Source organism: Meleagris gallopavo, chromosome 7 (genome assembly GCF_000146605.3).
Source record: "Meleagris gallopavo isolate NT-WF06-2002-E0010 breed Aviagen turkey brand Nicholas breeding stock chromosome 7, Turkey_5.1, whole genome shotgun sequence".
NCBI classification, from domain to species: Eukaryota; Metazoa; Chordata; class Aves; order Galliformes; family Phasianidae; genus Meleagris; species Meleagris gallopavo.
This window is the reverse complement of record NC_015017.2, coordinates 14,630,501-14,657,375: the sequence shown is the minus strand read 5'-3', so window position 1 is coordinate 14,657,375 and position 26,875 is coordinate 14,630,501. Positions and strand designations below refer to the sequence as shown.

The 26,875-nt window shown below is 35.4% G+C and overlaps 1 protein-coding gene across 1 annotated transcript in view; it reads right to left on the bottom strand.

The window, feature by feature from the left end:
• TTN (titin) overlaps positions 1 to 22,026 on the bottom strand; it is a 235,702-nt gene extending 213,676 nt beyond the window's left edge. Inside the window, 22 exon segments of the mRNA XM_031554287.1 lie at positions 296 to 526; positions 655 to 860; positions 1,502 to 1,644; positions 2,273 to 2,485; positions 2,598 to 2,658; positions 2,990 to 3,248; positions 3,932 to 3,997; positions 4,244 to 4,495; positions 5,588 to 5,713; positions 5,828 to 6,097; positions 7,824 to 7,943; positions 8,408 to 8,545; positions 9,363 to 9,500; positions 10,478 to 10,597; positions 11,073 to 11,225; positions 11,454 to 11,739; positions 13,324 to 13,568; positions 13,659 to 13,747; positions 14,500 to 14,787; positions 15,258 to 15,461; positions 19,566 to 19,669; positions 21,810 to 22,026. Of these exon segments, the coding sequence (XP_031410147.1) occupies positions 296 to 526; positions 655 to 860; positions 1,502 to 1,644; positions 2,273 to 2,485; positions 2,598 to 2,658; positions 2,990 to 3,248; positions 3,932 to 3,997; positions 4,244 to 4,495; positions 5,588 to 5,713; positions 5,828 to 6,097; positions 7,824 to 7,943; positions 8,408 to 8,545; positions 9,363 to 9,500; positions 10,478 to 10,597; positions 11,073 to 11,225; positions 11,454 to 11,739; positions 13,324 to 13,568; positions 13,659 to 13,747; positions 14,500 to 14,787; positions 15,258 to 15,461; positions 19,566 to 19,656 (3,699 nt within the window). The 5' untranslated portion in view covers positions 19,657 to 19,669; positions 21,810 to 22,026.
• Between the last annotated feature and the right edge of the window lie 4,849 nt (positions 22,027 to 26,875).

Below are 26,875 nucleotides of genomic sequence, written 5' to 3'. Positions count from 1 at the left end.
ATTTTTTTAACTGTGCTCAATACTTGAGTGCGTGCTAATTCATACTCAGAAGCAAGATCTATTTCACTGGTGGTATTAAGGTGGATTAAGCCTAATCTACCAGTGAAATGACAAACCAATCTAACACTGCTGCATTCAGGGACAAAAGAAAAATCAGTTTGATATCATCAGATTGTGTTTCTAATAGATGTGCTGTTTTCTGTGCAGAATAAAAATTTGATACTGAGATGTGAAGGGAGTTTTCAAGTAGATCAGTTTTTTATAAATAGATAAACATCATGCAGGTTTGGAGTACCTTTGGCAATGGATATCCAGTTGTCTTACAATGGAAAGTAACACCAGTGCCTTCAAAGGTTCTGTAATTCTTTAATCTTAAATCAAATCCTGCTTCAGTTGCTTCAGATTCAGAAATGTCAACCATCATCTCCTCTCCATCTTCCTCGAGGAGTTCATCTAAGGTTGTCTTAATAATTCTGAGTTCAATTTCCTTGATAAGTCTTTCTTCAAAAGAAGAAATGTGGAATTCCTATGTAGAAAAGCAGTAGCATTAGTTGAGTTGTGTGTGTCAAATAATGTAAAGAAGTGACTTGCACTAGTAAAATTAAAAAAGATTTTAAACAGCTTGTCAGTATACAAAATAAACAGCAAACATACCTCATCTTCCACAAAAGTTCTGACCACCACTGTATCTTTGGCCATTTTCTTCCTAATTAAGGCTTGTTCTTTTTCATATTCTTTATCAAAGTCACCATATGAAATAGGTGGGGCTACCTCAGCCACTTTGGGTTCCTGGACATATGCAGTCACTTGAGTTTGGTACATCATTTCTTGTTGGGATTTTATGTAGGCCTCATAATCAGCTAGGAATTAAAAACACATTAACTTTGATAAGTGCTTATAGTTTTCACTGTATTGAAATAGAAAACAAGTACAAATTTATTTTACTGGGATTTTTTGTATTTTTTGGTTTTTTTTTGTTTTGACTGAAGCGAATATGGTCTGTCTAGTCAATAAAATGCAAGTAGCAATAAAATCTGAAGACTAATGCCTTCAGATGAGCTTTTAAACAGGTAAATTTTTATTTTGCAAGTGTGCTAGTTCTCAAAGTGGAAGCACTTTTAGTGACTGTACTTACTTTCTCCCTGACAGCTCTGTCTCCTACAACCTCTTTTGCATTTCATTAGGACAACTGAAATTAACCTAAGCTAACTTCTTTTCCTTTAATTGGTCAACCTATTATTTTTTTAAACTTTGCCCACATAACCCTGTGACGGTCTTATGTAAACTTATTATGAATGCATATTTAACATTTCTATAGCTGCGCATTCCAACAAAGAAGATATATCCTTCAAGAACCTTATGTCAAATACTCTGCATGCAAAAACCGAGCCACTAGCTAGAACAGGTATTAGCACGCTCTCTTTATGTTTCTTGTACTGATTAAACGAAACTGCAAAGAATTTGCAGCACCATTTAAAGTGCTTTTCTGTTTACAATGTACCTTCTTCTAGTAAGGAGACCGTTGCAGAAGCTTCTCCAAATTTGTTACGAATGACAATAGTGTATTCTCCGGCATCGTCGGCAAAGGTCATGGAAATTTCAAGTTTGCATTCCCCGGTTTCTCGTTTATAACTTACTTTGTATCTATAGAAAACAGAAGTACAAGCAGACTTCTTTTATGACTTTGCTTTCAATAGTGATTCTCATCAGTTGCACAACTAACATTCATGAGGAAAAAAATATCAAACAACTTTTGCAGGTAATTTTACCTCAGTGAATCTGCTGATAAGCATAGGAAAGTAATACACTCAGAGAAATGGGATGCAAAGACAGAACTGAAATATCAGAGATCTACTTAGACAAAACAAAATACTATATGCTGTGTGCATATAGTTTATTCTAGTATGATATATTCCATACTATAAATTTATATTTTTTTTTAACTGGAAAGCGTGTTGCTTTCTACAGACATTTTTGTAGACAGAATGCAAACGCTACACAGACACTATAAAATAAATTTTAATTTTTTTCCTGATTTGTTTTCAAAGATATATAGCATTTCTCATTTTACGATCTTCTGAATACTTATATTTTAAATCTCAGTAGACCTAGTATCATATAATAAGGTACGATTCTATGATTTTTATACAAATGAGTGATGCTATATAAATGAAAGAAATTGGCTTAGCAGCAATAAGGGATCAAAATTACATTATTATCAATGACACATTCTTTAAAATTATGTTTAAATAGTTTTTGCACATTAAATTACCTGTAGCCAGTCGTAAGAGGAACTCCACCTTTTTTCCAGAGGACATGTGGCTTTGGGTTGCCCCCTACTTGGCACTCAAAAATAATGCTCCCACCTTCAATTAATTTGTGTACTACAGGTTTTCTTATGAAGAAAGGAGGTACAGGTTCTCCCGATACTTCCTCAGCTGCAGCAGAGACATCTTCCATTACAACATCCTTTGTCTCCACATAGCTGAAACAAGATTACAGCGCAGGTTAAATCATCAGACGTCTGAAGCTGTCATAAACAGAATGCAAGAAACTAATGACCACCATAAGAGTGGGCTGTTTAGGAGTAACTTTACCTTTTCTCTTCTGTAACAACCTTCTCAGAAATAGTTTCTCTAGTCTCAGTTTCTTCTGAAACTGAAAGGCAAATAAGATATAGTGAATTTTGATAATACTTTTGAATAGTGCTTAAGCAATGAGTTTAGCGAACAAAGTGAGAGAAGGTTAAGTAGCGTTTCTCAGAGGACCAGGTACTTGCACTGAGGGAGCCTCAGCTCACAATGGGCCCTTTTTTTTTTTTTTTTTAAACATACATTCTTGCATTCCTGGCTCCGAACAGCCCTAGAGTGTAATTCCAGGAATATGTTTGACATGTTTGACTTGACAACTGACAAAATGTCGAAGTTACATTATAAGTAACATGCAGTTAATAAAATTATAACCTCCCTTCAGTGATAGGTATACTTACCCTTCACATGCAAGTGGCAAGATGTGCTGACACTCCCAGCCTTATTGGTTGCAGTGCAGGTAAATCTTCCACTGTCTTCTGCAAAGGCTTCACGAATCACAAGGCGAGCAAGTCCTGCTTTGAAAGTGATCTGGAAGTCCATTGAGCTCTCTATCTTGTAGTCTTCCCTGTACCACGTCACTGTAGGCTGAGGGTGACCAGAGATATGGCACTCCAGAGTGACAGACTCACCTTCAGTCACAGTCTTATTTTTGAGACCCTGTATGACAAAAACAGGAAAAAGAAAAATCACAGTCATTACATATTTTCACTACTAAGCAGATATTTTAAATTGGATATTAGGAAAATCTTTTTCTTGGAAAGACTGATAAGGCATCAGAACAGGCTGCCCAGGGAGGTGGAGTCACTCTCCCTGGAGGTGTTGACAAAGAGAATAGAGGTGACACTTGGGAACATGGGTTAGTGGGCACAGAGCTGATGGGTTGACAGTTGGACTAGATGATCTTAGCAGTCTTTTCTGACCTTAATGATTTTATGATTATATGATTTTAATCACTATAATCTCTTGGAATGAAAAATTTAATGACTATTTCAAAACAGTGTCTTGTTCGATAGTGTATCCATGAAAAAAGAGGCATTTTCCAAGTGAAATATTTGAAACTATATTTGGGATCTCTGAAAATTAAGAAGATTATGTAGGATGATGTTTATGTAAATAAAGGAGAGTAATTTTTTCAGTGAAAAATGTGAAAAGACTATGTGAAATGACTATGAACTCTCATCTTCACAATAGACATGCCTGACAGAATAGTTTGTATATGGGATGAAGTGTATGATTACATAAAACCAAATTTTCATGGTCAAGATTTCAAAGATAAAAAAAATCAGAGTACAAAATGCATGAAAACACTGTGTAACTACCTTAATATACGTAAAACTTACCCAGACTAAGGTGGGTGGAGTCACAGGAATTTCTGCAGGCACAGGAACTCTGGCAGTTTCTGTCACCTAGATTGTTCAAAAGCACTATTAATAAACATCTTACAGGCAAAGGAAGCAGAATTAGGTAACGAGAAATCTTTTTTTTTGCCTTAGATAAATATTAAATCCTTAGAAGAATTTGTGCAAAACAGCAAAGAGATAAAAGTCAGGCAAATGCTTTAGAAGGGAAAATCTGGAAGAAGGAGATAATAACCAACTACATTTTTAAGGTGAAAGTCAGTCAGAGTGCCTGAAATTTTCTTAATGACGTACCTTTGCTTCACTCTCTTTCCTCAACAGCAGGTGATCCTCCCGCACTGCTTCACCTTTAATGCTTACATCCACCTCTTTTTTCGTCTCAGCAACCTCTGTGAAGGGAAATTGTGGAGGAGCTGACTCTGGTTTTATCTTGACTTCATGCGGCTTTAGCTGAGGTGGTTTCACAGGCTTGGTAATCTTTTGTGCAGCAGAAGCAGCAGATAACTCCTTTTCCAGAGTAGCCATGGCAGATCCTGCTATTGAAACCTATGGAAAATAAGATAAAGGTTTACAGCTCTGTAATTCTCCTGTTTTCAGAGAAGGCATAGTATATTTCTTGAGCAGACTGCATATGCACCACTAGCTTCCCAGGTTACTTTGTTGACACTGCAAAGGCTACCTATTCAAAATTGTCTTCTAGTTTTAGATTGCAATAGTAGGATACTAGAGATACAGAATCCTTTTATTAGTTTTTAATGTAGCACTTTAAGAATAAGATCATAAGTGAAACTTCTGAAACGTCCTCTAGGTTTACTCACTTAAGATGTTAACTTTCTATTTTAACAATCTAGTAAATGTTGCAATAAACTATACCACTATTTATTTCAATAACAGTCATTAAGATACCCAAAGGCTTTTCAAAATGTTCTTGCAGTTGTAATAAGTTTGCATGCATAAACATGCAAAAAATCTATAAATATAAATATTTTAGGTAAGTTTATATGGTTTAATTATATTTGCAAAGTCACTTTTAAAGTCCAGATGAAGAGAAAAATAGTTTTAGCTTGAATAATAGCTCGAAGCTATTATTCAATTATATATCTTAATAGCTTGAAGGAGAATATTAATTAAGTGTAAATTTTAATACTATTTGAAAGATTCAGAAGAATGAAAAGAATAATACTAAAAACAGATAATGTCATATTGCACAGTCCAGTTTTCAAAAGTTAGCTTTATATGTAGCAACCTGCAATGAAGAAAGGAGGCACTGCTATTAATGTGTGAGTGAGGTGATGCAAATAATAACCTTCATGAGGGACACTTCTGCTCTATAAAAAAAATGTAAATTATATGAAAAGGGTTTCTGATTACACTGTCTGACAATTGAAGCTGCCTCCTTAAATAGATTCTAGTCTTGCTTAAATGAGTAATAATTACAGATCACATTTCAGCAGGTCATGTGTGTATTTGCATGTGTGTGTTACTATTTGTTAGTCAAACAAGATGATGAAAATAACTTTAGAGAACATAAAATCTTTCTTCTGGAGGAAGTACCATACCTGACTGGAAGAAAGAGCAAAATGGTGTGAGTTATTAGAACACAACGTTCTCCTTATCTACACTGTTTTTACTTCTTACCTCATATGTATGATCTGGTTTAGGAACAGCAATTTTGGAGACAGTGAAGTGAGGACTTGCTGTGCGGGGTCGCGGGTGTTCTATGTGGATTGTCTTCTCAATCTTGGCTTCTGTTTCTCTTTTAATCTACATGAAACAATGGAAAGATTGTTGAGAATGTGATGCTGAGAATGCTCTAAGCTGAAAGACATCTCACTGAGACAGTTTTTTGAAAATAATGGAATGGAAGCTGAGTCTAACCTCTGTTGATACATGAACTTCCTTCTTTTCAGCAGCTGGAATATGTTTCTCAGGAGGAATGTAGACTGTTTTAACTTCTTTAGTAGCAACACGGTGCTCTGCTTGTGCCTCATGGTCTTTTACAGCATGCTCTTTATAACCATATTCCAAAGTTTTCTGCTTGACGTAAGTTTCATCTACTTGCTCTGTCTCCCAAGGTGATCTAACACGCGCCTGATCAACGGCTGCCACAACTGTAGCTACAGCTTCAGCCCTTTTTCCAGCTTCAATCTACGGATAATACAGTCAAAGTTTATACAAATGCTCATCATTGTGTACTAAAGGCTTCCTTTTCTGGCAAATGTTTATAAACATACTGCTCAGTAAAAAATATTCAAGATAAAGAGATGGTGCATTCCATACATAGATAAGCAAAAATAATAAACTTTAAATGTGTTCACTTACAAATACACTTCAAAGTCAGTAGATTCAATTATAGACACATTTCCAAGCTTTATCTACACATATTCAGACTACAACTATGCTTGATTGCTTTACACACATCATTATTTCTATCCAAGTCCACTCTTAATGCTTTATAGATGAATTTATTACTACTTGTCTCTGAGTACAACAGCTATATAAATGTTCAAAATTTTAAAGTCAATCTGCTCATCAACTCCATATAAAATCTAAATGCTATGAAAAATGTGTGGAATGTGTCTGGCATCTGACACAAATGTATTTACTAAGGAATATATCCAGAGACTAAAATTACCATGCGCATATCTGTAAACTTCAATGCTAATCTATTTTAAATGATTTTACTAAAGAAAGAAAACTTAGTTTTCAGAGAAACTGGAGATAATATGTTTGTATCAGGAACTCTTTTTTTTTTTCTCTCTTTTCCTAACAGTTGATAAATAATGTCTGCTTCAATTAATCAATGATATCAAAACCCAAACTTCTGCTGAGTCAGTCAACAATAGATAATGGGATCTGTCTGTTTACTGTCATACCTGGGTGTACTCCGTAGCACTACACAGCATATGGAATGTACACCTCATAGATAAGAAAAAACCTAATTGATAATTTCATGCTGATTTTAAAACAATTACAGTCTTAAAATAAAGTAATACAAGCAAGGCAAAAATGTGATTGCTTTCAAAGATGTTGCATAATTAATAAAGTAGTGTTTAGGTTACAGGGACCTCAGTTCTGTTTGCTGCAAATTTCAAAATCATTCTTTATACTAGCTTGAATTTGGCCCTCAATTTATACCTTCTAACAATTAATTTTAATCTCCTTGCACTCTGACTCCTTTGAGTCAGATTTGAATGTTACAATCTTTAAATTATATTTTATAATAGCATTGTATAAATGCATATTTTACTGCTTCCAGCAAAGCATGTCAATTTTAAGCAAAGGGTTTTGCCAATTCTCACCCACAGATGAGAGATCCTATGCTATACAATGCTAGAAAAATTTTTCTACTGTGGTAAATCCTACCAGAACAAGGCAGAATCAACACGTATTTAGTTGCCAGACATAACAAACTGGATAGAAGTGTACTGATGGTAAAGTTTGTGTGGTATGAAGAACAGTACAATCCAATGCTTAATTTAGAGATGCTGTTTTGTCTGATAACTGTAAAGTTGCAAGGACTGAGCTTGTAGAAAAGAGCACTGCAGATTCAGAAATTTCACTGAATTTGAAACAATTTGATCAAGTAAACACTACTAGAAAGCCATTGTTAGAGAGGAAACTTTCACAGAGTCATCTGATCTTAGTCTGAAAAGTGGCACTTTCTGTCAGGGTAAGACAAAAATCTTGGCATCACTAGAAACTTAATAATTCACACCGAATCTATCATTAGAATATCATTCCACTTAACAGGCATAGTATCAGGAAATAATTTAAATGCATCCTATTGTACTTAAGTAGCTCTTAAAAGGTGAGGTTTGCAGAGAAGGTAAGTTGTAACAGCGCAGTTCACGTCTGCAACAGCTATATTCACCTGATCATAAGCTAGATGCATTTGTTCTTGCTTGGCTGTAATTTCTTCTCTAGTTCTGGGCACTGTGACTGGTGCAATTATTTTCGGAACTACAGTAGTTTTCTTAGCTTCCTTTTTAATCTAATTGTTATAGCAGAAATAAAAGTTTCAGTTACATATGGTCTTGAAAAATATTTGAACAAATATTGTGGATGGGAACACAGAAGGAGAATTAAAGGGTTACATCCTTGTGCACTGCAGACAGCTCTCTATTATGTGTGTATTAGTAGTAATTGTTACACCTTGATACCTATTTAAGTAAAAGTAATATTTTTAAAAAAGTTAATATGCATTTCAGGAGTCAGACAGTCCATTCCAAAAGTCAGTGTAAAATTATGGGCATCTCATTAATGAAAACAATTAGGAGAGAAAGACAGGGTGGTGTAACATAGTCTAATTAATGAGAGTTCTAAAGGTTTGTAAGTGGAATCAATCATAGAAAGAAATGAGCTGGAAATGTATAGTTAGTATTTGCTCAGGGAAACAAAAGGTTTGCAAAGACTAGAGGATAACAAGACAAACATGGTCATTACAGTGCCAATCACCTTTTCATGGCTTATGCTCACACGTTCCTGTTTGGTTGCAATTCCTTCTTTACTTTTTGATATTAAGACTGGAGCTTTAGGTTTATCAGTGGTAATCACCACCTTTGGTACAGAAGGTTTCACATCTTCCCTTCTTATCTAGTTTTATAGTGAAGAAAAATAATAGCAATCAATTATGTCTGTCACCAAAATTTTTCAGGAAAGCAGGTCAGGATTTCAGATTATATATCAATAAGAGAAAAACACCACCTCTGAAATGAGATAACTCCTCTGTACAGATCAAGCGGTAGCCCTATCTTATATGCTAGCTGAACTACGTCCATTCAAAGTCACTAATACATCACATTAATCTATATGTGAATTAAAGAATCTTTCCACTTCTGAGTTAATTGAAATATATGAGTGCTGTTTTGTAGAGACAGTTGATTTAAAAACACGAGTTACTGATTCAATTTACTTCCATCAGTTGATGGAACAATTCCATTAATTACTTCAATGAAAAATGATTCCAGAATTTGATCTATCCAATGCACTGTTTTCACGTAAATATGAGCTTCATTAAATCAAGCTCCAGATATAAATATTATCGTATGCTGATAATTATCTTCACAATTTATCTTCATAAATCTACCCTCAGATGAAAAGCAAAGGTAGTAAATCATCATTCAGCATTTCTGAGAAATGCTAGCAACAAAAGCCATATTGCTTATGGAAACCACAGGAAAGGAGGCTACATTATTTCCTTGTAGACAGATCCACTATGAATTCAGCAGATTTGTACCTCTAATGCTGGACCTATGTCAGGAATAAGTCACTTTATAACATTTTAATTTTATAATCTCATCTTCATAAAAAAGCAAAGGGAAGAAGCACAGGACATCTGATGAAGAATGAAGTATTTATAAGGTTATTAGAATATAAAAATGAGTTAAACATCTATATCAGATTTACTCACTTGCTCATGAGAAACATGCACTTGCTCATGTCGGACTGATATTTCTTCTCTAGCTGTTGATATTCTCTCTTGTTCTTTGGCTTTGTCTGTGGCAATTATTACTGTGGGTACTGGAGTTTTCTCTGGTTCTTTTCTTACCTGGATGTTTATAAATAAGGAAGTTTAAATTATGTATTGTTCAAAATATAAGGAATGTGATTTTCTGTAAGTTTGGGAAAGAGAATACAAGCAAAATGGATGAAAAACATTAAAATCTGATTTTCAAAATCTAGTACGAAAGCTAACAACATAAACAGCATTTCTATACACTTAGCATTAAAATAAAACACTGAAAAAAGGTTTGTTTTGCTACTGAAAAGCAGTAATAAAAGAAATGGGATCTGAGAAAAACTGTTCTGCATCATAATGAGTTTGGAAAAGTGAAGGATACTAAAACCAAGTTTTAGGTAAGTTTCATTTTGCCAGGAAGTTCTCATGTAACGTGATTTTCTGTTCAGGTGGATTTCTGTTTCTCAGTACTCTAAGTTACAGCTTCTTTCTTAGACATTCTAGCATATAGGTATGTAAATGTAACATTTATCTACAAAAGCTGGTCTTCCATTAAATCAAATTCATCTTACAAAATGCATTCTAAAATAACCTGTATCCCAGTCACCTCCTGGTATTTTCAAAACGGATTTCAATGCAGAATGAGTTTTTCCCACTTGTTCTGACCCACAGTGCTTCCAACAAACAAAGCAGGCTGCAAATAGCAAGCTTAGAAATAAAGTAAAAAAAAAAGAAAAGAAAAAATCTAAGAGATATTTCTTATGTCACTTCTAAAATGTAAACCAGCATGAAACATAAACAATGGGGTTTTTCTAAGTTAAACTTTCAGAAGTTTAGATATCACATTCTGAAGTATTAACTGTGGAAATTAAATTTAAAAAAGAATGACATCACCAAGGAGGGGTGGGAGAATGATAGCAATGTAAACTGGAAGAGTGAACAGGGTATCAAATGAGAAGATAGTTTTTTCCAGATGTTCATATTTTTCATAGGTTGTCCTTCATACATTTGATTTTTTAAAAAAAACAAGATAGGGTATGAGAATTATGGGTAACATCTGTATTCACCTTTTCGCGAGAGATGTGTCTTTGTTCTTGTGAAGTAACAATTCCTTCTCTAGTTCTTGATATTACTGTTTGTTTTGTAGCTTTATCACTGGTAACTACTACCGTTGCCTCCTTTCTCATCTGATTTTTATAGTAACAAACAAACAAAAGACCAAAGCCTTAAAATTCAGTTTAACAAAGGAATCATGAAAAGAGAAGAAGGGAAAATAAGAAAGGAATGCAAATGAAGGAAAAACACCACAGAAGAGTTATTTTATCCCCAGTGGGAAAATATAAATGAGATATTAGAGGGAAAAGTTCATCAGTGTAAGAAAAATGTTAGAAAGTAACTGACACGGGAGAATTTAGGAACACATTCATAGATAGCATTCTTAAACTTAGAAAAAGTTTAAGAATAATTAGTTCAATCTCACTATGAAGAGAAGTGATGGCGTAAGTAATCCACAAACATTCCTTTAAAGTGAAGATGTTCTGTGTGAGTTATGCATGCTTTTGTGGTGACCAGTTTGTTAATCCCACATTAAATCAAGACTTGCTTGCATGTTGGATGAAGAAATAAAGGGGAAATTATAGAATGTCTGTGCTCTACTTCTACCTGCTCCTGAACAGGCTGAACATGGACTGCAGTCATAGCTGTCCTTTTAGCAGCTTGCTCTACAACACTTGGAGCTGGCTCTCTCACCATGGCTTGATCCACGGCAGCAACAACCGTAGCAACAGCTGCTGTTTTTTCACTGTCCCTTCTCACCTACATTAGTCACATCAAAAAACATTTTTTTCATATTGTGCATACACATAGAAGAAGCACAAAGCAGGTACACAGACAGAATGTTGCAGTCCAGCATTTAAACATTTGCAGCAGAACTCTCTCAACTACTTTTACACACAAGTCTTTAAAACATTTAGCTCATCTATTCAGCAGTAGTGCATCCACAGACAGAGCAAAACCAATATTCTTTCCAAAAATAGACTTTACCTCTTTAGCACCAGCTGCAACCTCACCAGCAGCGGCACCACTAATGGTAACTTGTTCTTGCAGACCATATCTTCCTTCCCATCTTTCTTCAGTTCTTACTTCAGTAGCACTTGTGGATACTCTGGTTTCCTTCATCTGGGCTTCAGTGGTTGCAGAATATCCTTCCTGCCTCCAAGGAGGAAGGACTTCAGCCCCAGGTGTCACTACCTGTGCTTTACGGATTGGTGATGGAGATTTCACTGGTCTAATAGGAGAGGTAGAAATTCTTCCAGCAGGAGAAACGGACCTAATGACAATACATAGAATTCATGTAGTGTCATGACTATCCTATAAAGAACATTGGCCTGAACTTGAATTCTTTCCCCCTTTTGAAGAACTACAAAGCCCTGAAGATACGTTTTAAAAGGCTTGTTAGGTGTTCTATTTGAAAGTTACATCTACCTTAGTATATGCCTTAAATTTTTGTGTGTTTTGTTTGTTTTCATACTCATCTGTGTAACCTATCATTTCAGTAGCTCAGATTCCCAAATCGAAATAAAGGTAAACGTAAAAGTGCACTTCACACAAGTACATACATTTAAATACAAAAATATATAATTAGTCTCCAATTCCTCTGTCTTCATTCTCCTAATAATGATATAAAAGGCATTTTTCAATATACTTTCATAGGCTTTCTAACTTTTTTCTATTTTTGCAAGGAATTATGTTATGTTGCATTTCTCAGATAATGTTCATGAATATTGCACCACTGCAGCAATAGGTGGCAGCAGCATCACATTAAGATTTATTTTTCTGACGTAACGCAGTCTTAAAAATGGTTTGACTAGCATGGGAGAATGAGACTTCTAGTTCCATATGCACTCAAGATGGCACTACTGAATTAGTCGTTCATCTTGATATTGCTAGTTACTATCAATTCTTTTCTGTCTGTGCTGTAAGTTACTGTCAGTGGGCAAAACTCATCAGCACATCTAGTACTGGCAATTTAGTTGAGACTTTGCAGAGCTTGGACACGTTGCTTCCCTAATGCTTGTGCTTCAGAATGCTGGGACCGCAGGACTTAGAAAACTATTGCCTCTTTACCTTTCTGTCATCATGAAACTACCAGGATCTTCTAGACCACAGGCCCTGCTCTTCAAATTACTCACTTTCCCTTGCAAAATCCTTTCCATATCAGAGCTGAATTTCATTTTTCGTAATGACTTGTACCCTATCTACATTTCAAACATTTTTTCCTGCAGTCATTACAAGCACATACATAAAGCATGGGTGGTGACACTGGCCCAGGCAGCCCAGAGAAGTCATGGAAGAACCATTCCTGGAGGCATTCAAGGCCAGGTTTGATGGGGACCTGGGCAGTCTGACTGGATGGTTAGCAATCCTGCCCACAGCAGGGAATTTGAACTGGGTGAGCAGTAAGGTCCATTGGCTACCCAAGCCATTCTGTGATTCAATGACTAACCTGTGTTCACCATTTTCAAATATTCTTCCATTCTGTTTGCCACCCATCAAAGTCATTTTTCTTTTCTCTGTTTGTATAAAATAATCATAAAGGGGGAACTGCTCTGTTGCTTTCTTCTATTTCATCATGCACTTGGAGCTTTGAGTGCTATTTCGATTGTATATAAAACAATCAAATGGGATTTATTGTGTAAAGAATTTTCTTCCATATGAGATAGAAAATTTACAAAAGAGAGTCACACACTTCTTTTTCAGCAGTGGCAAATATAGTATATTACATTTCAGAATCAGAATAAATTCATGGTACCAAGTCAGTGCATTCTTCCATTTTATACTATGGTCTCATTCTGCAGTATTAAAGCTGTATATGGAAGTGATTAAAAAGTGATATTGTTTGAAAGATGTTTACCTTACTGGTGAGGGTGTTGGTGCTCTGACATGTCTTACAGGTGATGGTGATTGTCTTACAGGTGATGGTGACTGCTGTCGTGCCATTTGAGCTTTTGCAGTAATTACTGGTGGAGTTGGTGATTTTGATGTAGGTCTAGGAGGCATTCGTGGAGGTGCTTTGTGTGGGAGCTGTTGGGCTGTTGCACCTTCTATGACCATTTCAACACTTGTAAGTGATCTGGCATCAAAGTGGGCTTCAATTTTCTGCAATGAAACCAAGAAAATAAGTCTGAGATACTGCACACTTAATCATCCACACTGAAGTTTTACATTGCTTGTTTTTGAAAAATATACCTTTTCAATTCTGGCTTGTCTTGTTTGTGAAATCTGAGCAGTCGAAACAATTGTTTTTGTCTTTTTAGCAGGAACAGCTTCTTCTTCGCCTTTTGAAAGAGAAAATATAGTCAGGAAAATATGCCCATAAACATGCAATTGCAGAAATAAATGAGTACTCAATCTATATACAAATGTATATAAACAATAGAGAAAGAGTGAAGCAGCCAAATAATTTTCCTGCAACATCTGTACACAAACAATTGTGAAAACAATTGAAATAAGGTTTATCTTTTCTGCATTACTATGTCATTAGAATTGAATTAGTAAGTAAATATAAAAACATTTATTTTTGATTGGAGTCCTCGATCAAGTCCTAGATCCTCAATGGCTAAACATCTGATCTGGAAGTCTGACCGAGGTGCAACCCAGTAGAAACTTCTTTGGGTAGAATGGTTTACTGCTACAGTTCTCTGCTAAGCACAGTCTTCATTCTTACCAAGCTAACTTACAAGACCACATACATTTACATAGTCCAATATATATATTTTATCAAAGTCAGCTTACAAATATAACCTTAAGAAATACTGAACAAATTAAGAATAACAGAAACCATTCCACACTTGTTTCTGTCTACTGTATTCTCAGTTTAAAAAAGACTCATGGTGAATCAGGGTTTTTTTTTAAATTTCAAACAAAACCTTTGGCAAATTTCACTGGAGATAATGATTTTTCACAGGAAGTTAATAACTCTTTTAAGAGTTAGAATACCATTGATATGACTTTGATGTAGTGGTATATATTGTATCTTTACAACAGTGCATACTCTTATTTTTATGGCTTGTAAATCTAGTTCCATTACCTTGAATCAGCAGTTCAGCTGTTGAAGTAGCACGTCCCACATTATTTGTGGCATTTACTGAATAAGTGCCGGAGTCTTCAGGATATGCTTCTGCAATTATTAGGCTGTAAAGGTCTCCTTCTTGTAAAATTTGAAAATCGGGGGAGCTTTGGATTTCGACTCCATCCCGATAAAACTTCACCACAGGTGTAGGGATTCCAGTCACTCTCACGTCAAGTCGAACTTGACTTCCCTGCCTTGCAGTCATGCTCTGTAGTCGTTGTGAAAAGTTTGGTGGTGCAGTTCCAGCTGCAATTTTATTGAAAAGTAGAAAAGTAATAAGAAGAATTGTTAAACAGAATTGTTAGGGCTAGATATTTTCTTTAATAGTAACTCTAAGTGAGTTATCAAGCTAAATATTATTGAGATTTCCTTTCTGCAGTACTCTATCCTTCTTTAATGATTGGTTTGACTGTAGCCAGTGTGACAGATCAGATGAGTAGCAGTATGTACAGAGATAGGCCAGAAATTTTTAACTGTGAATAAAAGTTTACGAAATGAAGATTATATGTTAAAGTGTGAAGGATGTTACTAGTAATTATTCGTGAGTATAAAGCAGCCTAGACTTCAGCTTATATGAGAATATTCATTATTATTATTCATTTCTTTGTTAATCACGTACTCCAAATTTAAACCTTTTCAACACCTGTGACACTTCTGCTATTGCTCCCTTTCTCACATTACTACTAGAGAGAAACACTTATTGAGTTGCCAAGTACCTGTAACAAGTAGCTCAGCAGTACTAGTTGCTTGCCCAGATCCATTGGTGGCTTGTATGGTATATCTTCCACTGTTTGCTTCTGTCACGGAGGGGATCACTAGTTTAGCGCGGCCATCACTAAACGAGATCTGCACTCCGGGCAGAGTTGCAGCAGAGAGAACCTGGCCATCCCGATACCAGCTCACCTCAGGAACTGGGAAACCTAGAGAAAACAAATAGAAGACAAAACGATTTTTGTTTGATACGCACTTCCACGTCAGATGCCATTTTCTCAGTCTGTCCCTCTGCTGCCATCTATCACATGGCAACAAAGTGTAACAGAATAGTTAGGTTCAACGTCTACTGCCATACCACCACCATCTACCTCTGACATCCTTAGCCAACAGAATAAAATAGGAGGCAGAACTTTCAGAGAAGCTCTTGTACTTGATCATGTATACATGGCTGAAGTGGAGAATAATGTCATAGGCCTAGATTTATGATTATTTCCAGTAACATAGTGATAAAAGAACTCCTTGTTCGAAGTGAGTTTAAAACACGGTATTTTAAAGAACAATAGTATAAGCACAGTAGCAACTGCACTTAGGAAATTGCTTGAATAAACAATGGATTGTACTATTTGGCAGCATATATGAAAATTATGAGGAGGATGAATTGATGCAAGATGATTGTTATTTATTTGCTAGTGTCTAAGTAGTAATGTTTATTGCTAGCAAAATTATCCAATCTAATAGGAGACAAAATAAATTAGATCCTCTAGTCAGCTACGATCAGCTGATCTGTTGTAGTTCAAATATAACTTTATTTTGTTGTCAGGGTCAAAAACATGATTCTTCTGGTCAGAAGAGCTCCATCTATGTCTGTGTTTGCTTCTTTTCAGCTTGAAGTGGTGATCTTATGTTCCTGACGGAAACTCTCTTCCCAGTATTCAACTTGGTCAACTTTATTGAGAAACCAAAACACTTTTGATAAACTAGCAATTTTATTTATTTATTTTTTAAAGAGCTACTCAAGGGGAGCAGCTACTATAAAGAGACTGTTCCAGAGCAAAATCTTTTCTTGATCTGGAACATCATTTCTCCAAAATTAAAATCTGGGCACATTTACTTCATGAACTTCCTTGCTTAAGTGAACACTACAAATTGACTCAGGAATGAAAGACTGCAATTATTACTGCTGCTCTAATTTTCCCATTTCCACTTTCTGTTGTTTGGAAATCTCTAGGAGCACAGAACTTAGATTCCTTTATGGATAGATCCTCTTAAAAATGTATTATTTTGGGTTTTCATGTGTCAGGATAATGACTGCTTGAGAATAAAATGAAAGAGAAGCTGAGATATATATTTAGAAGCTTTTACTCAGTGTTTGTAGTCACACCAGATGGTTAGGAAAGTTTCAGGTTTTACTCATAACTGAAAAGCTAAGTACATATGTAGAATACAAACACTGAGAGAATTAGGTTAGTATTAAAAGAGTTTAGAAGTGTAAAAGGTAAAAGTAGACTTAAGCATTGCTAATTTCACCAGTGGAAGTTATTAAATAGCCGTGATGGAGATAGTATAATGCGATTTTGAACTACAAGTACAGGACAATTTGGGCATTATCACTGTAAACATAGCCTCTCCAGCAGATCTCACTGATTTGATCCATAGATGTGCATCCTAAACTTCTGCATATCACTTTCAATGCATCCTAAGCTAGGCAACTGAGAATCACATAGTCAATAGTGAATTGCTTGAAATGTTGCCAGCATCGTTTATTTTCTTCATCCAGTGTTATATGATGATAAGTGAACACAGAGATTTGTGCACTAGGTTGAACAAGGCATACATTAAAAAAAAAAAAGAGGCTATTTTGACGTCTCAAATTGTTATGTTCAAGAGATTTAAAGTTAGAAGTCATTTGAATAATCTGAACACAAGTACCATGCCATAAAGCTAGGAACTAAATTATATAATTTTCTTCAGATTATCGCTATTAAAGAGAGATTTACTTTTATACATGACTTAAATTGTAACTACTGAAAAATTATTTTTCATTTGAAAATTACTCAACTTTTTTGAGCTTTATTGCCAAAAAGAAGAATATGAATCTGAGGTTTCTGAAGTTAGCGTTTAAGAAATTGAATTCTACTAAATTGTCCTGGCAATGATGTAAATGTTGGGACCTGCCAATCTATGCAAAAATCTATGATTCTTTCAACAATATGTAGAGTGTAAAGTCTGGCTTCCATTGGGTAATACATCAAAAATTCACTTATGTGAAAACATAAAGATGGGCACAGTTCTAACACCAGCAGCACTGCAAACCTTCTAATCAGTGATGTGCTATCTCATGTCCTCTCAGTCATTGCTCACCCACTAGCGCTACCACTTGATTATTTACCACCTGCTTTAGAATTTACTGCTTTTGAATCATGCTTATCAAATGATCTGAGTTTTCTGAGTGTACAGGGAGATATTGGGTATTTTTATCAACTATCAGAGCTTCACATCATACCACTTGATACACAATCTGACATAATATCGTTCATTTTTTTCCAGTTACAGGCTGCAAAATTGCATCACAAGTGGTTGCTGAGATCATGTCGGTACCCCTAAATAAAGTGAGCTTTTCATATTCAAATGGCAGCTCTGTATTAATATTTGTATATAAAGGGCAGTGTTCTCAGAGATAAACAGAAAGTTTGAGTTTCAATTTCAAAACCATTAATGATTTATGGAAAAAAAAAAAACTATATAGCAGAAATAAAGCTTTGTAGTCCATTATTTATGCAATTAGATCAAGAAATAAAGCTTTCATTTTTTTATCTATTAGAAAAACTAAAACACTGTCAGATCTGTCAGTCTTGATGGATTTCTGGGGTGTAGGAAAGATATTTCAGAGTCTTGCAATGTGAGGTGAATAAAAGCTGACAGGATATATTCTCACATAATATCTGGTATTAAACTACACCATATTTATCATAATTTTAAATAGGTAGAAAAACCTTCTAAAAGTAGGCAATCAAGTTCCCTTCCTAAGAACTTACTGGTATTCACATAAATGAAATGAGCTGAAATCACACATTGAGAAGTAGCACTAGCAATCTTACTAAGTCTGGTGGCAAATATCTATCTGTAAGGGTCAGTGAATTTGTTTGAAATTAAATTTTCAACTGAAAATTGAAATGCATAGACAACAAGGCAATTAACTGAAGAACAGAGAGTCAAATAGAAGAATATGACAAGAAAAATTTTTATGGATGTAGTCTACAGAAATAGAGGTGTTCAAATGTCTTCTGTGAACTAGAGCTCACCAAAATGTCCAAGTGATGAACCACAGTGGACCGCAGATGTCAGTGCTTTATAGATGGACAGATCATGTGTTTGCACCTGTCACAGAGCATCTGGGTAGTTCTAGACTCAGAAGAATTTTTTATGGTATGTGGCTTATCATATTGTTAATGCCTCTAAGACGGTATAATTCCCTCAGCAAGAACATGTGCCATTTCTCCTTAGTCACTGCTGAGGTCAGAGACACACTTAGAACAGGGTGTTGGTTCTATGAAACCTTGTCTCAGGGTTTACATGTTGAGGGTTTTGGTTTTTGCCACATTTTAGGGTATTTTGTGAGTAGAATGGTAAAATAAAATATCTTTTAAAATGAGGTGACACCTTTAAATTTCAGCAACAACTGTGAAGTTCTATTCATCCAGCCTTGTATTACAATCATGATAACCATATGCTTCTACTATCTGGCTAATGAGATGGACAACATGCACCTAGATGTCATGATTTTAATTTTGGAGTTCTGGCAGGGATTAAGTAAACTCAAGGACACACAGAGAGAAATGCGGCTTAGCCAGAAAAAAAAACGGCTTAGCATCACGTCAATGAAAAGCTGGCTTCGCTTTTGTACCTGGGCTCCTCATTCCATCTCACTATTATCCAAACAAGATTACCCTTTCTGCACTGATATGAGGGTCTCTAATTAGCACAGTATGCATTTTTATCTACATACCAGCTGTTTTCCCTATTTTTGATGATTGTAACATACATGAGAACTTAACACCAATCTCATTGGCAGGATGATTGGCGATTTCCTCGGAGCCATCTTAACTTTATGCAGAATGTTTGTGAAAACCTGGCAGCACCTCACAGAGCTGACCACCACAGCTTGAATTCTGGTCATTCTGCACATTCAGTTTTCAACATTATCCATTCAGATTATGAGCTACACAAAGTGCTTTCATTTGTTTTCCATAGCACAGATGTTACCAGTAACAACAAAAAATAAATCTTGCAAGAATAAATCAAAACCTTACCACTAATATGAGCCTCAAAGGTTGCGGCACTACCCTCCAGTGCCACAACACTTTGTAACGGCTGCGTAAATGTTGGTGCTTTCGTCGTCATCTTTACAGGCACTCTGAAAACAACAAGAACATGATCAGAAATTACTGGTCATTTTGTTACTATGCACACATCCTTCTTGTTGGTTTTTAGGAATATCTGTAATTACTCGTAATTATTCATTCCTAGTTTTAAATCACATTGACCTAGTGAAATGAGAAGAATGTAGGTTTTGACAAGGTTGTGTAGCGAGTTAATCTTAGGGCGCACTTAATTGAGTTGGATGTGAAACATATTTAGTACAGCTATGAATTGGCATTACAAATATGCAGCAGGAGAAAAAGTTCCACTTGACTCACTGCATGACCTTGTACAGGTCATCTAGCCTCTATTTTTCCATTAATCTCCTTTACCTAAAGAGAAAACAATCTCTGTATAAAAGTTCTTTGGAAGGATCTGAAAATATTGTGGTATTGCAAATCATTTGCATTCTCCATTCGGAAGATAACTAGGTCAGTAAACAGCAATTAAAATGTGAAGGTCTCCTATCTGTTTTAATAATCAAAAGTTGCCAGGAGGCTCTCTTTTAAAGGCAATCTGCAAGTAAGGAATAATTTCATTTTACACAGAATCATACTGGCATTATATAGATGCAGATAAAATTCTGTTCTTTCTTAGAGAGTATCTCAGTGGAATTTTGAATATGGGGAGACAACCACCTTCGAAATGTGAGCTAGGGTATAAGGTAGCCACTGACACTGATGGTTTGAACAACTGCAGACCCATGTGAAATCAGAAAGAAAAATAGTTTGTCTTCTCTTATGCAGCAAGATCCTACTTTGAAATAGCACACTGTCAATAAAAAGGCTTCTGTATTAGAAGTATTTTACATTTGCTTGAAACTATTTAGGTAGTGATGTTGAATTTAAACTCAAGGTTTTAAATATGCGGCTTTTAAAAACTTAGCTAGTATCTTCTTAATAGTGTCATTCATATAGTAAATTAAAGCTACAGTTTTTTCCTCATAAAAAAAATACTTCCCATGAGCATATCACGGTCTACTAACAAAAAGTTAATTTCATAACCCTTTCAAACTCATTTCTCTTACACAAATTTCTGGTGCTCACTTTGGCTTTAGAACTTGATTATACGTCAGTTCCAGACTTAAAAACTAATGAGAAGGTGAAGTGCCTTTCACAATTAGTTAAATTTACCCCACCTTTCAAAGGTGTGGAAATTCTTCAGGAAGACTTCTCTCACTGAAATTCATGTCTGATCTGATCATAAAAAAGTGAAGGGGTAGAATGAGATATTCTGCAGGGATTTTGAGCTGCTTTTTATTGCCTTTATCTGGACATTGTTCAAGCTTGGAAGAGGAACAGCCTTTTAACATACTTTACAGTTTCATGGGGGAAAATATCAAATTTCATCCTAAAACAGCATCAGTTCTCTGAATGGCATTTGAAGAAAAATTCCTCTCACGTGTAATTCACTGAGATCTACTTCGGTTGTTGGTTTTAATGCTCAGATAATATACATGAAAATAATCTTACAAGTATTTAAACAGTGAAATATTATAATTTTCAGACATCGGAATAGATTATTAATCATTCAATTAAGTATAATTTTCATTGAGTTCATATAAAATTCATGTATTTCATTTGTCTAGGCAAATTTTGGTGTTGAAGATCTGATCTTATAAGGCTTTTCTGTATAATTAGGATTGAAAGTATGCATCTGAAATGTCATGTTCCAGAAATAACCTTCCTGGCTATGAATGACAACAGACAAGTGTCCCAGAGCTGCCATGTAATTGATACCTTAGCAGTTGATTCCCTTAAAAAGTCATCAGCGCTTAGCTGATACCACATGCATTTTATCAGAGCTATTCTTGGAGCTTCTCAGTTTATCTCTTGGTACCATAACCTTGAACACTCCCCAACAGAAAGGAGTTTTTAAGTTAAGCAGATATTTCCATGCCTTCTTCAAATCTTCACTTATATCAACTTTAACAACAATTATACTGCAATAACTCTTTACTGAATGTTATCATAACTTAACCCCTGAAATTTTAAGACAATCCTGTAAGAGTTTATGTGCTCCATGCTCATACTCTGAAATCTATACCTCATGCGAGTAAACATATATAATAGAGAGCAGATCAAGCTTATTGACTAATAGAACATCAGCTACACTAGGAGAAATACATTACTAACCTGAGATCTCAAAGTGCCTGTAGGAGTGGGCTAAGCCCAACGAAATCTTCTTGAACGACGTCCTTATCCAGAGTAAGATTTTTTTAGACAATCCCAGCATGAGAATTGATGAGCCTCTAACCATAAAAACAAAACTACACAGTCTTGACAGTGTAGTTTTGTTTTTTGCAATCCCTACACCCGAGGCGAGGCGGGGAATGCACGACTGCTCAGAAGTGCTAACATAGTTGTTTTACTTTATATACCCCAGCTCTGCTGACAAGGTCTACATCATCAGGCCAGTTCTGATTGGTTTCCTGAAAGAAAGTATCTTGTGAGAGGGGATCCACTGTGTAACCATACACCACCTGTTGGTTTGATTGGCAATGCTAATTTTGGAAGCACAAAAGGGATTCACTGAGGAAACAGCATCTGTTCCAAAGATTTGGGTCTATAATTCAGTTTGGTTTGCAGTGCACAGTTTAAAAGCCACAGCAGATTTCTGAAGTCATAAGCACAAGAGGAAAAAAGCAATAAATAAGAATTTTGGCAGAGGGCATGGACAAGTCGGTAGTAGTCATATCATTAAGATTTAACCTTATTTTCTTTCCCTATAAAATATCCAAGAAGCTACCAAATGCATCTGTCAATCACCAGACTAAATAAGTAAGCTGATCTCAGACATGTGGCCACATGCTATTAGAATATACTATGAATTATATCTTTTTCCATAAGTATGAAATGCAAAATTGTATTTGATAATATGTGGATTTGACTCTGATTTTTAAAATTTCATTTATGATTTTTCAGTTGGATGTGCCAAGCATTCAAGCTTAAACAATAGTAGGCAGAGTGCAGAAATACGAAATTTGTGAACATAAATGAACAAAACCTAACTGTCTGCAATTGCTTCATAAGTAAATTTTAAGTCTAACAGCTTTTCTGTGGTGGTTTTGTGCAGAGTGCAGATTTAATCATCCATAGCATATTAGTTAGCAAGCTTCCACTGGCCCATATTTTTCAGTCCAACCAGCTAATTGCACTATTAATTGTCTCGGAAACAGCAATTAATTAGAAAACTGTTACCTATAAGTGGAATGGGAGCTGTATCGCCACAGCCTTACATTTGCTTCCCTATGAAAATGAAATGCATCTAACTTACATTTAACAAACTCTTTAAGAACAGAACTGGCTCGTAAGACTATTCATGTGCTTAAACCAAACTTTTACTATATTGGTAAGCAGAGCTTCAATGTGCTGTCACCAAGATCTGCATTGAAAAAGATCCCTCCAGCACATAGGAGAGCCATTCTTGTCACAGGTTTGCTGCTGCTAAGGGAGGGAGGAGCCCAGCAGCTTCATAGCACCCATCTCCTCCCTCAGCCAAAAGGCTTCAGGAGTGCAAAACGTCACATGCAAGTGAAAGATCAACTCAGGAAGGCAATATAAAGAGGATATCTAGAAAAATAAACAGACTGGAGTTTTGTAATATCATCTGCGCTTAGGCCTGAAAACAGCCTGAAGAAAACTTTCAGCCTGATCTCCAGAAACTGCTAAGAGGAGATACCACTATAGTTCCTGCAAGGGGTATTATACTACAGTTCACAGAACGGAAAGAAACCAGAAAGGACATGCTGCTGTGGCCTCTCTGCCCTTTAGTTTATCCATCTCATAAAGTCAACTTTACAGCTAATTCTTGGCATGCAGCAGCAGCAACTGCAACAGAAACTGAAACCGCCTTCTACACCGGTACCATCTAAACCCCCCACAGAGTTTGAAAGTCAGAGCACTATGCCTCATATTTGACTTTTTGGTGCAAATGGATGTCAGATAACCTAATCTCTCTGTGTAAGACTTAGTATGATAACGAGCACATTCATTAGCAAGGAAGACAAGTTGGCTACAGAATGTCTGAAGAAATCTGTGTAAAGGGTATCTCACTTCTGATTCTAAACAGAGACTCGTTAAAATAGCAGATGGTAATTTTATCCTGTACTTGAACACTCAAATATTCAGTGAAAAATTAGCTCAGAGAAAGAATACTGGCTGATAACTGCCAGTTTAATAACGAAAAACAGCCAGCTTATTGAAGATAAACAGTGAGAATGTTTAGGAAATTGTGATAATTTTTAAATGAAAGAGATATGAAAATTGTCAGTTTTGAAGATGAGAAGGCAAAAAGTTCAATTTTTGCAATTTCAATCAAGTCAGTAATTGCTAATAGATATTAAAAAACATTGCAATGCATTCAAATATATGAACCAAATATTTTGTATTTTTAAAAAGCTCCTTCCCATTTTTCTCAAAGAAATTTTATACATGTTTTAATCAATATTAAAATTATTTGCATCCTAATAAAAGTTTGTACTTTCATAACGTTTTTTTGGCCCATCCAAGTGTGATTTCTGCATGTTTAGTGTCATATCTACAATACATCTGCAAGTGGAAAGATGAAATCAGTCTTAATGTTGCATAGCAAAGACATTGATGGTAAGAACATAGCAATATTTCTTTACTCACAGTTGAGGCAAAAGCCAAGTAGAGACTTTTTTTCAGGAAGACAGAGAAATGAGGATTATTAATAAATTTCAGCATTTGCTTAAGTTGGCTACAATTTGAAGTATAAATTATATTGCCAATGCTACTGCAGAATATGCATCACACTATAAGCTAAAAATACATTTGAGGAATAATAAATAATCTTCAACATAATTGATCAAAGATTATTGTTCTAAACAGAAATCAATAATGCTTTTGACTTGATGAATGGAATAATTATTTGAGTAGGCATGCACGAAGATACCTTGAAAATCGTGACTTTAACTGTCAGAGCTAAGAAACAATATCATTCTTTCTAGAATATTGAAAGCTTCCAATTGCTGCTCAGGCAAGTTTTCACTATATGTTTTTTGAAGTGGAAATTTGTGGTTTTTTTCTTTTTTTCTTTTTTTTTTTTCCATGTAAATCATATGAATTTTTTTTTTATTATTTCTTAAACAGCAATTTTAATAGCTGTTACTACCTACCATTGCATCCTTGGAATTATCTAAGGAGAAGACATATAGATGTTGCTTTAGATTTAGTTTTTCACAAGTTTTCCTTCCATGGTATTATATATATATTTACATACGCAGAACAAGGAAGGAATATAAAAAAAATATTTAACATCTCCCCTTAGTATACAGGGTCTTCTTAACAAGACCTATGAACTTGAGTAAAAAAATATATGCACTAATGATTCCATTTCTTTTCACAAAACATTAATTAAAACTATAATACTGGGGAAAATGACAACTAGCATGAAGACGGTTCTTAGAATTTGATACATACATATGCTTTGTGAAAATTCTTGCAACTTTTAGCAAATTCCTGGGCATCAAGGATTTATAAAAAGAAAGGGAAAAAAACTTATCAAACTTACCATGCTTCATAACTGATACATTCCTGAGAATCATTTCAATGATTAACTGCGCTTCTCACTCCAAAATAAGGTTGCCAGGCTTTGTGTTTGTTTAGAATCAAAACTTTTAACATGTCCTCTAGGGTGCTACATGCTTTTTTTCAAAAGTTCTGATATGTACTCAGTCACTCCTCTGACGGTGACTACAGTAACAATATTTTCTGTGAAACGTCTGGAAAAGAACGCGTGTACTGGTGTAATGCTATAAAAATGTAATTGTATAAAATTTACTTCATGTTTGATATTGGTCTGTTTCATTAAAAAAAATGTGAGAGAGACTATGTAAAGGAAAGGAGCGCAAACCTCAGTCCTCAGGTACCTATATTTATGCGCACATGTACATGGTCTTGTGACTCTTTCACGGGCAGGATGCCACTGACTTTTCTGTAAAGTCACACAAGTGATTTATGTGATCAGGTGAAGACACATAAGTGATACATTTTTTATTTTTTTTCTTGTTTCCTCTTTAGGCTTGTGCTTTAATTTGGAGAGAAATCTAAGTTTCTATCAGCCAAATTGCACTTTGTGGGAAACTTGTTTAATGCTTTGGTGTTAGGCCTGGAAGGAAGTCTGTAAAGACTTCCCTCCCTGTTTTGTACAAATGACATCTACTTGGATGAAGCACAAAGATGCTGTGCTGCTTATACCCTGGTATGCTTCCTTTGTTAAGTGCAAGTGCATTGCTGTGGTATACAAATCCAGCGTAGGACTGATAAACATTTATGAAAAAGAACGACAAACTGTTTCATAACAGGCAGTGGAAGGAAATATACACTCACTTGTATTGTACAAGCCAGAAGTCTGAGTAGCATAAATCATTTGCAAGCTAGGACTTAGAAAATCTGAATCAGAAGCTGAAGAGCAGATAGTCCCAAATCTAACTAGTTATTCTGTTAGTTGTGGTGCCAAGTAGCCAGACGAAAGAGGTGTTTTTCCCAACCAGTTTTTCCAATCCTGCGAGTGGATGGCATTTCAAATGTCCTCATTTTTTGCAAGGAGCTTTGCAATGAGCTGAAAAAGACACCTTGAAGCAAAACTTTCACCTTGCCCTACAATCCAAAAAACTCAATTTCTCTTCAGGTTTTCTCTATACCATGAAAAGATGCTGCAGGTCATGAGTAATTTTACAACTGTGAAATCTCTGGTTAAACAAAGTTTGAAACTAGTTCCACTCTTCTAGACTACAGTGACACACATCAGCTTGAAATGGACTGCTTTATCACTGTAATCCAATCCTGAAAACAGAAGACATTTAGCTAAAGAATTCTCCATTATACTGCTTTATGAGAGAATGCCTGGTCCCTGAAAACATCCATGATACAAAGCAAGAATTAGACAAAGACTGTAACACTTAGTTACCATTTCTTTTGATGCACAGTCCCTCCGGGAAACGCCAAAGCATTTTCTTAGGAATAAGGTAATGAACACAACATTTAATTTGCAGGAATATTTATAAGCAATATATGAAAGCCATATTTATTTCTGAATTCTCCATGCAAGCTAGAGGGAAGAGCTGATGCCGTTGATTGTAATACTAAAAAATGGTTGGTGCTGATGAGTCTGCAATTTAAAAGGGCTCAATTCTCTCTTTTCCCATTGTTTTATTCTGGTCTAACAAACCAGAAAA